General features: G+C 42.6%; 1 protein-coding gene across 1 annotated transcript in view; it reads left to right on the forward strand.

Annotated features, from left to right (window-relative positions):
- The window catches only part of PM20D1 (peptidase M20 domain containing 1), a 29,251-nt gene extending 21,220 nt beyond the window's left edge, over nucleotides 1-8,031 (forward strand). Inside the window, exon 11 of the mRNA XM_042465541.1 lies at nucleotides 7,980-8,031. Within this exon, the coding sequence (XP_042321475.1) occupies nucleotides 7,980-7,997 (18 nt within the window). The 3' untranslated portion in view covers nucleotides 7,998-8,031. The remainder of the gene's footprint in view (nucleotides 1-7,979) is intronic.
- The last annotated feature ends 2,699 nt before the right edge of the window (nucleotides 8,032-10,730 follow it).

Below are 10,730 nucleotides of genomic sequence, written 5' to 3' on the forward strand. Positions count from 1 at the left end.
TTAGAGATCTTTTATTGATTTCAGAGTTGAACATGCAGCCTTCCAATCTGTGTTAATTTTGTGATGGATCACCTGTGCTTACGTTGTCTTTTGGGGTGTTCTTAGGTCCGGAAATAGTAGGAAAAAACCCAATTGACGATTAGGATGTGAAGATAGAATTGGGAATGCCTTTGATTCCACTCCCAGTTAGCCCCTGGGTGACCAAGACCTTCGCATGCAGGTTTTCCGTAGTCCATCCGGATGTTTCCCAGATTTGGCAGATTAGCTCCAGGTACTGGCAAATGCATGATGTTATTGTTTTGTTTCTCATTTTCCACTCAGTATCCCTATTTGGTTTCCATTGCTCTTTAATCCATTCCATTGCTACACTCACAACACACATTACCATGTTCAGATAAAAAAACAAACATTGTTTCCCCTCTTCTGTTTCCTGTTTCTGACCTAGGTTGTTTGGAAACTTTTTACTAGTAGAACTCATTTTAAAAAAGTTAACAAAAAACTAGCAACCAGTGTACCGACACTTTAATCTCTCACTTATATAACAGCATACAGTTTGTAGGTCTTATACAACACGGCCATACTTTTATTTTCTTCATTTAGGCAGTGATTTCCAAACTCTGGCATTCTGGGTGTTTGGACTTCAGCTCCCACAATCCCAGATCCTTGGCCAGATGGCTGAGCTTTTGGAGTGAAGTCCAAAACACCTAGAGGACCCAATATTTAATATTTAAACAAAAAAAAACGTGGAAACATTTCTACTGGAGACCTGCATTGCCTAGCAGTTTTATTGGCTTCTGTTGCCTCTAATCTAGTAATTAAGGAGAGGTTTTCAAAGCTCTAAGAAATTTCAGCCCATCTTTCCGTGTTAGATAGAGAGCAAGAACCTTAATCCAGTGTGATAATTTCAGCTAAAGTAACGCGTTGTTGAATCCGTTGCTGATAGTTAAACCCTACTGTGCAGTGGATCTACACTAGTTCAGACTAGTTATGGACAGGCCTTAAGATCTTCTCCCTTTATCTGTTACCTTAACGTAATATTGACTTCCTGCTATCAGCTTCATGATTTATCCTGATGATTTTATCCCGGCATTTGTGTTGGAAACCATGACAGTGACATTACACAGTCTCACAAATGCTATTTATCGATTTAACCAGTAATCTTCGGCACCAGGATTGCCAGGTATAGTTTCTACTTGATTTTTTTTCCCTAGTGAAAATTCCAGGAGAAAACATGAATGTTTTCTCTATCAAATACATATAAATTTTGCCAGTAATGTATTCAAGACTTTACAGAATACTTTCAAGTCAATTCTCAAGTTTGGGAGCTAACTTAAGAGAAAAAAAAGAGGTTGGCTACTTTTTCAAAGGAGAACAGTTAACTGCATAGGCGATGGGCTTGACGCCGGGGTTGAGGTCGTCTATCTCAGCAGCCTGTGGATGAGCGTTCTAAAATTTTTGAAGGCATTTGGAAGGATCTTCCCCACCTCAAAACTATTGCTGACATTATTGCTGCTTTCTCTGAGAAACATCCTGTGCTCTGGGGGTGGGTCTTGCCTATTGCTCAAAATGAATGATGCCAGCAAGTCTGTCACTAAAAATTGCTAGTTGCAAGTCAGGTTGAATCAGTTGCATCATTTATTTTTGAGTTGAGTCCAGGTTGAGTAATGAAGCAACTTAAGTCATGCATGAGTCCAAGTCAGTCAATTAAGTCTACATCATTGATTATTGCCATGAAACATGACAAGAGATCAGCACTTTTGCTAAGCCTTGAATTAGATTCAGAGTGTTGTGGTTTAAGTGCTAGAATAGCTTTGGGAGACCAGGTTCTGTCCTTGTTAGCCATGGAAACCCATTATGTTAGCTTCAGCAACACACATTCAGACTTTAGAGAAAGGCAGTGGAAATCTCCTCTGAAACAAATCTTACAAAAAAACCCTATGACAGTGTTGCCATAGGTTGGAGTCTAAATGACAATACTGTATATACTTATGTTAAGTCTGGAAATTTTAGTCAATAAATTGGCCCCAAAAACCTGAGCCGACTTATCCAAGGGGTCAGCAATACGTTCTGTTACTTTAACTCTTATTAAAAGAAGGAAAACAACCCCTAGTTAAAGCAAGAGTATAAATCTGTCCTGGACGCCCTGACCTCCCTCTACTCTCTCATTCATCAACCTTTAGTGTGAGCACAACAGCTTGCCTGGTGAAATGTTTTAAGTTATTTGGCATGTTGTCCTTCCTTCCTTCTTTATCATCTTTGTTACATGCCCCTAAGTCTTACCCTCGACTTATCTCTGGGTCATATCAAAAATCCATGATCTCCCCCCCAATCCTGCCCTAAACTTATATATTGGTCGACTTATACTGTAGTCGAGTATAATACGGTAAAAGACATGGGAGGAAGTTATATCCTTCTTGTCCCATATTGATAAAACTACATGGAACAGCACATCTCTTCTAAATCTGAATTACAATTGTTACTGCTGTTGCTGGCTTGGGAGAACATCTTGGAAAACGTTACTATTTGGATTGCAATTCCTAGGTTCCTTAATTACCATAGCCCGTGGCCATGCCGGCCGGGGAGATTCTGGGAGTTGTTGGTCCAAATCAGTAATTTTTTTCCGAATTCTGAACTGTTACAGATTCATACTGTAATATTCTAGTCAGATACATCTAATATAAAGGACAAGAAAAAACGGCTTTGGCCTAAATCCAACTGTGAAATTTTAATGCTCCAAAATAGTAGTAGCATCAGTGTTTGGGGTCCACCCTTTCTCTCACTTGAAAACCTGCCTTTGAACCAGGCTTGGGAGGCTTTTTAGGGTGTTTTGGAGGGTTGTTGCAGGAGAGAGTAGTGATTGCCCATTCTCTGCCTACAGAAACACCTAGGGAGTACTATTGGCATAGATCGGAAGTGGCTTTGTTTGTTTTAATTCTCAGCCAGCAGTATTATCTTCACAACGATTATATTCACGCACAGTAAAAGCAAACAAGCTAAGTTATTGCCCAGACTTCTAAATCCAAACAAAACTTTCCTAATCCTTAGTTTCTAATTCTGTTAAAATGCCCACAACTCCAAACACAGGCTTCCCAACTGGGGTGCCTGCACCCCCAAAAGGTGTGATTTCAAGGGTGCAACAAAGAGTGGTTTTTATCCTTGAGTGACTAGTCTGGAATCATCACTCAGCCAGCTGTCAGTGTGAAGTGTTAGTAGGTGGTTGTGTTGAATGGTTGTGATTTTTGTTGCATAAAACAGTAGGGCCTGAATAGACAGGCCAAAATAAAAGCTGCTTCGGGTCACTTTGGAGGTACGCTGGGAGAGATCTCCGGAGACATGGGGCGCGGGGTTATCAGTACGCTGATGACACCCAAAGAAGTCTTCTCTATGTCTCCGACTGATGCAGTGACTGGGGATGGCCTCTCCTCTCGTGGCCTGTCTGGAGTCGGTAATGGGGCTGGATGGGGAAAAACCGACTCAGTCTGATCCAGAGAAACGAGGTGGCTCGTGATAGTTTCCCTGGCCCGGGGGATGCAGTGGTTCCACTGTCCTGACCGGATCCCGCTTCCTGTGAAGATCGTACGCAGTCTGGGGTGCTTCCTTGACTGTCGCTCCACCTTACATCTCCGTGGTGCGCCGGTCAGGAGCACCTGTTATCACGCTTCGGCTGATACGCCAGCTGCGTCCCTACTGGCCAGAGGGACTTGAAACAGTAGTACATGCTCTGGTAATCCTCGCTAGGATTTCTGCAACGCGCTCTACATGGGGCAACCCCTTGTACCTACTGGAAGCACAAATAGTTAGAATATGGCAGCCAGGAACTGGTTACTGACAATCCAGAGCAGTCATAAAACACCAGTCTTAAAGATCTGCACTGGCTGCCTATTCGTCCGGGCGCAATCACAGGTGTGGGTTATTACTATAAAGCCTAAATGGCTTGGGACCCAGGATATCTCAAGGACCGCCTCTCCCCATACAATGCCCCGCCACTCTCCGAACCTCTGGCAGCAGGGGTTCCAGGGGCCAGGCTAACCTACTTCTAAGAGGACTTTTACCATCTCGGCCCCTACCCTCTGGAATTCTCGCCCATTGAGCTTCCGCTCGGCCACCTCCTGGCCCAGTTTAGAAAGGGGCTGAAGACCTTCTTATTTAAGCAAGCATTCCCTGATGCCAAGCCCCGATTAACCCTCCCCCCCCCCCACGCCGTGCAGCTGGCCGGAATGTTTTTATGGATTGGTTTTATTTATATGGTATATGTGTTTTATGTATATGTATATGATATGCCTGTATTTTAGTAGCTGTACAACGCCTTGGTTTATAGAGGGCGGTATAAAATAAAATTTTTTATTTTATTTATTTTATTATGCATGTGTCTAAGAGGCTGGAAGCTCGCCAAACGCACCACTTTAGGAGCACAGCTTTGGCGTGGCTTCTGGCCTCTAGGACCACATGCATCATTTACAACAACATACTTCCAAAGCGACCTTGAAGCAGCTTATTTTGGCCTGTCTGTTTGGGCCCCCCGACGTATGTTCTCTTTTATTTAATCAACAGAAGGAATTATGTTGTTAGCTATTTTGGCACCTTTTCAGTAAAGCAGGAGGCGGAACATGTGGCCCTTTGCACATTGTTGGACTGCAAGTCCCACCATCCTAGCCGCATAACCATGGTGATGAATGATAGACAGCCAGTCCCAATGGTATCAATTTCCCACTACTATTTTAATGGAAAGTCTTATATAAATATTTAAAAATATTTTTTTCTTAAGGGACCATGGACGATGAGGAGACACAAAACTTTAAAAACATGCCACAACTAAGTTACATACCATTATCTAGATCCATTCAATCTGGTTTCAGGCCTGGCTATGGAACAGAGGTAACTTGATGCCTTGGTGGATGACCTATTGCAGGGAACTAGACAGGGGAGTGTGTCCCTGTTGGTTCTCCTGGACCTCTCAGCAGCTTTCAAATCCATCGATCGGTATCCTTCTGGACTGCTCTCTGGGCTGGGGCTTGGAGGCACTGTTCTAAGTGGCTGCCATTCCTTCCTGGACAGGCAAACCCAGAAGGTGATACGGGGGACTCCTTTTCACCCCCTGGCCATTGACCTGTGGGTGTGTCAGGGCCTATGTGTCCTCTGCTGTTTAACCTCTACATGAAACTGCTGGGAGAGTTTTGGGTGCAGTGTAATAATATGCAGATGACAACTCTACTACTCCTTCCCCCTCAATCAAAGGAGCTGTCCTGGTCCTAAACCAGTGTCTGTCATCAGTAATGGCTGGATGAGGGCAAACCAGTTGAAACTTAATCCCTGAGAAACCATTATCTGGCCATGGTGGTACATTCCTTGGTTACATCACGTTTGGCCACTTGTAATGGGTTACATGGGGCTGTCTTTGAAAAGTGTTTGGAAATCGTTTGTTCAAAAGATGCTGCCAGGCTGTTAACAGGGGCATATACAGAGATCATACAATGCCGTGTTTGATGAACACGCTTCATTGCTGGCCCAACTTTGTTTCTGGCAACAATTCAGGTGTTGGTTATTAACTATAAAGCCTTACGTGACTCAGGTCCACACTATTTGGCAGACTTTTCTCCTGGTATGAACCAGCCCGGACTCTGAGTCCTCTGGAGAAGCCTTTTCCTCTCCGTCCCAAACACATCACAAACACAGTTGGTGGGGACACAAGAGAGGGCCTTCTCGGTGGTGCCCCTAGACTCTGGAACTCCCCCCCAGGGAGATCAGAATGGTCCCTCCTTGATGGTTTTCGCCAGCAGGTGAGACCTACCTATTCCCACAGGTGTTTAAGGAATTGCTATAAGGACGCAGGGTGTTGGACCATTTTAAAATTTGTTAGTCCCGTCCCTTATTTATAGTTTTTTCTTTTAAAATATGTTTTATTCTTTTAATAACTATCTGTTTTAATTGTAATAATAAATTCCTTTTTATATTATATTAATTTAATTTAATTTAATTTTATGGTTTTTATTGTATGTTTTTAATGCTTGGCAGCTGCTGAGTCCCATTCCTGGGGGAAGAGCGGAATACGACTAAATATAATAACATATATAAATACCCACTCATGTTAGTTGCAACCATAGGCCCTGTATGCATGGGCCAAAAGGTCTCGTACTCCCCCTGGCCTTACATCATCCCCTATGATGACGCAGTCAATAGCTCCAGATGGGATTGGCCAGTTCAGTCCCTATCTATGCTCTGACCATCCCACTATAAGGGCCTTGGTGCCAGTCAACAACAGACCTTGCTCTTGCCATGGAGTTTTCTGAAACTGTGGCAGCAGCAGAAAATACCATTGATTCATGTGCTCCATGATGTGGTGTTGGGGGCAAGTGTGTCAACACCTAGCCCAGGGACTAACCCGTGGCAGGATAACACGATCTTGACCTGTGCTATTCCTACCCATCTGCTTAGGCCCATAGTTGATTAAGTGAAATTTGAGTGATTAACTAAAAATATTAATATAAGCAAGCTCTTTATATGTTTATCGAGGTGCAATTTCCTATCGAATTTTTCATCTGTGATCTAAATGAAAAATTAGTGATCCACTGACTGCGAAACAGATAATCTGTATCCTTTAGGTTTTAATGGAAAGGTCGCGCGAGCACTAGCAGGCTGGCCCCCCACGTCACAATCAGGGAGCTAGCCTGAAAAGAACGAGGCTCCTCCTCCCTAACCTGTATCTTTCGGCTCTGAGGGAGAGGTAGGTGACCGCACCATCAGGGGGCTAGCCTGAAGAAAGAGGGCTCCTCCTCCCTAACTGTCATCTTTCGGCCTTGGGTGAGAGAGTAGGCTGGAACCAGCACCATCAGGGGTAGCCTGAAGAAAGAGGCTCCTCCCTCCTAACTGTCATCTTCGGCCTCTGAGGGACCCGGAGAGTAGGCTGGCCCATACCATCAGGGGCTGGCCTCACTTGAAGAGCGACCGGCTTCCTCCCTCCCTAACTGTCTCTTTCGGCCTCTGAGTGGAATGCTGAGAGTCGCTGGCCCAGTATCATCAGGGCTGCCTGACTAAGAGCCCTCCATCCGGTCCATCTGCCTTGGTCCAGGCCTCAGAGGGAGAAGTACAGAATGCTGGACCTGATTCCCTTCCCCCCCTTCACCCATTTCCCTTCTCCTTTTGTGTCATGTCTTTTAGATTGTAAGCCTGTGGGCAGGGAACGTCTGTATCCCCCTATTGTAAAACCGCTCGGTATTCCCAGTGCTGGGGGTACAGTATATAAATAAACCCTATTCTTATTATTAAAACTGTTTTTTTTTTCAAAAAAACTGGCATATTTACAGTGTTCATTAAACCGACGCTTGGAGTTGGATCCAGACTTAGCTGTGTCTGCTTTTCAAGTCATTTCTGACTTTGACCTGTCATGGAGTTTCTTGGCAGAATTTTTCAGAGGTAGGTTTGCCTTGCCTTCTGTGCGGCACTGGGTTTCCATGTGCTAGTGGGAATTCTTCTGGTGATTGGTTTCCTCAGTGTCCAAGTCTAACATTCAAAACCACACTGGCTCTCCCCAGACTTAATAGTCTTTATTAAAATCAGTTATTAGTAATTTTAAGTGCTACAATTATTTTAGTGGGTATGATGTACTTATGACTATGAATGCCTCCTACATTGTGGCACTAAGCAGTTTAACATATCAGTTTCCAGTGATATAGCTTCATCTTATGGAATTCCCAGGATGGTATGTTTACCCCAGGTTCCTTTAGCCTTCTCTGCCACCTAAGGTGTGTGGTTGCCTATTTAAAACACGACTAAGGACAATCCCATTATTTTTGTTAGTGTGCTAATCTGGCCTGCGCCCATTGACAGTGTCTAAATGGCTAAACACTCTACAGCATCCTCCTTATTTTACCAAGGTGAACCATCTGTTTCGCGATCCAGCCCTGATTGTCTCCTTGTTGAAATAGGATGCAGATTATTTGATGTTAACTTGGCCTTAAAAAATGCCTTTTTCTTTTACCAAGGTTCCATGGGCTGAATAGAAAGACTCTCTCTTTGACGGATATGAAATAGCAACGTGGAAATTTCTCTTCCAGCTGATTCAAACTTCCGATTTTATATCCAACCCACAGAGCCACATATTGAAACACTCAAGAGTTCTGCTCGACTTACCATAAACCAAAGTAAAAAGGTTTGTGCAGGGTTGTTAGAATCTGAAGTCTACAAAGCACCTGGTTTTCGTTTTGCCCTCGTTCCTGAACCCTGAGTTGTTAGGAATAGCGTATAGCATTCTGATTTCTAAAGTAATGGCACTATCCATGCTGGACAAGCTGTTCTGTGGAAAACAATACTGAAAACACTAAAACTGAGTTAATCACTTTTGTATCAATAAGGAAGTGACTAAGCTTTCATCTCATATTCTACATCAGACCCGCCTACAGATTGCTGAAAATTCTTAATGCTGATTTCCCTAGGACAGCAGTATTAAAATGTATATACTGAGGATTTTAAATTGTTCTCAGATTGAAAAGACGAGCAGTTATTTCATATAGAGGCAAAAGATAAAAGAGGCTGGTTAATGGTGTTGTTTAAGATACTAGACAACTGGTAGCATCAAGTGGTACAATTTCTCCTGTATGTATTAATTTACCTGAAGTGAGAGTTAATACCCAATTAACTTACGATTCATATCGTCTTTGTGGGTGTGTTGCACTTCCAGACAAGGTATTGACGAATCCAGAAAACTAAGATGCACTTTTTGCTTCTTGTTTCTTATGGTTTTGATTTTGCTGGTCTATATAGTGGACCTTGTTCTACACTGGGTTTGGTTCCAAGATCCCTCGTGCTATAAACACAAAAATCCGTGTATGCTCACGTCCCATTTAAATATTAATGACATAAAAGCAAACTGCGCTTCTTTTGTCCCTTATAAAACAAATGGACAATTCAAGGTTTTATATTTGCAAATTTTACTTTTTGGACATTTCAAAAACTCGTGCTACTTGAATCTGTGTATAAACAAAAAATCAGTGTATACGAGCGACGGGACTGTTTATTTTGTTATTAACTGTGTATCAGGATTGCGGAGATAGACCTTTTTGCTTTCCTTCCCTGCCCCACCCCCCCACCCTATTGACACCTGTGCCGGGAAGAAAGGTCCCATTTATGTGAAATTTGCCCAGGAGCAGGGATAAAGAAGGAGAAAACCTGTGGCTTCATGGACCAGCTGCCATCCCTCCACACCTACCCAATCATGCCCCACTCTACTTTTACCAACAGTCTGGCTGACATGTCTTCCCTCTCACTATTTAAAAAAATGGGCTTATTTTCTGAATGTCTTGTGACTTTTTCCTTACTTCAGTGGGAATATACCTGAGAGGCAAATCTTATGGCCAGATTAAATTTGAATGCTGTCAGGAGCAAGAGTGTTTGTGTCTTTGTTACTCCTCCTGTGCTACATTTAGCTCTTGTCAGTTTTAACCGCTAACACTCATAATGGAGATGCGTGTAATAGGATGGTCCCTATGTAGCTTGTCATGTTTTATTTCAATTGCTTTCTCTAACTGAAGCTTACACTGGAACATTGATTATGTAATTGACTTAATGAAATTTATTTTGAGGTTTTTTTTCCTTCAGAAAAGATACAGGTTGCATACCAAAAGAACAAAGCTGATTTTTGGTGCCTGATTCCTCGCGGATGTCTATAGGGATTGCTAAGGCCTGAACAATATAGCGAAAACAGGAAGATCTCTAGTATATGCTGTATACATTTGCCTATGGTTTTATCTGGCTGTGACAACTCCATGGCATGAAACTGATTTTTCATATACAGCAATTAAAAAAGACTGTTTCTGTGATCGGATGCTTGAACATGTTCTATAATTCATTGGTATATTTCTTTATGCCATTAACTTTTTGAGTTTGACTTTCTTCTCATTAAAAATTTTTTCCTGAAAAAACAAAGCTCTGCTATTTTTTACCTAGCACTATCTTAGAAGCTATCCATAAGTTTCTTCTCTTTTCCTAATTACAAACAAATAAAACAAAAACCATTGTGCTGATTCACATTCTCGATGCTACCGGTCGTGCCTCAGGCTTTTTATGGATAGCCTAAAACACTAGGCCTAAATAAAATCAGATCCTGTCATCTCTAAAGGTTACTGCTTGAGGCATGTGAGGATTGACTTTATCTTGCTAGAGGTTTGGTTAAAGATACAACAGCACAAGTCCATTCGCGAAGTTACTGTATGGCTTTATAAAAGAGAAGATAAAAAATTAAGTAGGCTGTAAAGACACAGTTGCCTAGAGTACAAATGAAGGTAGAGCAAACAATATATAATAGTTGGTTATTATAAGGAAGAGAGGGAAGTTGCACAGGAGGGTTATGTGCCGCACAAATGATGCCAAGTAGAGAACTATACACTTTATAAAGATGCACTCTTCATCTGGCAGGAACCAGGGACATTGATATAGACGCTAGAATGAAATTTTTACACTCAGGTTTTGTGGGGGGAGGATTTGGGGGATTACTGGGAGAATTTGTGGTATGTGCCAAGTAAGAAGGCTAACTGGCACATTGGTGGGCCGCAATGAAAAGCCACAAGGGCCATGTTGAGCTGCATCTTGTGCTTCCTCAAAACTGGGGGATGGCAGCCTGTGGGCTACACGTTTGTCAGATTACACGCCTGTCATCTGTAATCATTAGCGGCCTAAGGCTGATGTGAACTGCAGCAATAACAACATCCAATAGGCCATTCATTCCTCTTCCTTGCTTA

Source organism: Sceloporus undulatus, chromosome 4, assembly GCF_019175285.1.
Source record: "Sceloporus undulatus isolate JIND9_A2432 ecotype Alabama chromosome 4, SceUnd_v1.1, whole genome shotgun sequence".
NCBI lineage: Eukaryota > Metazoa > Chordata > Lepidosauria > Squamata > Phrynosomatidae > Sceloporus > Sceloporus undulatus.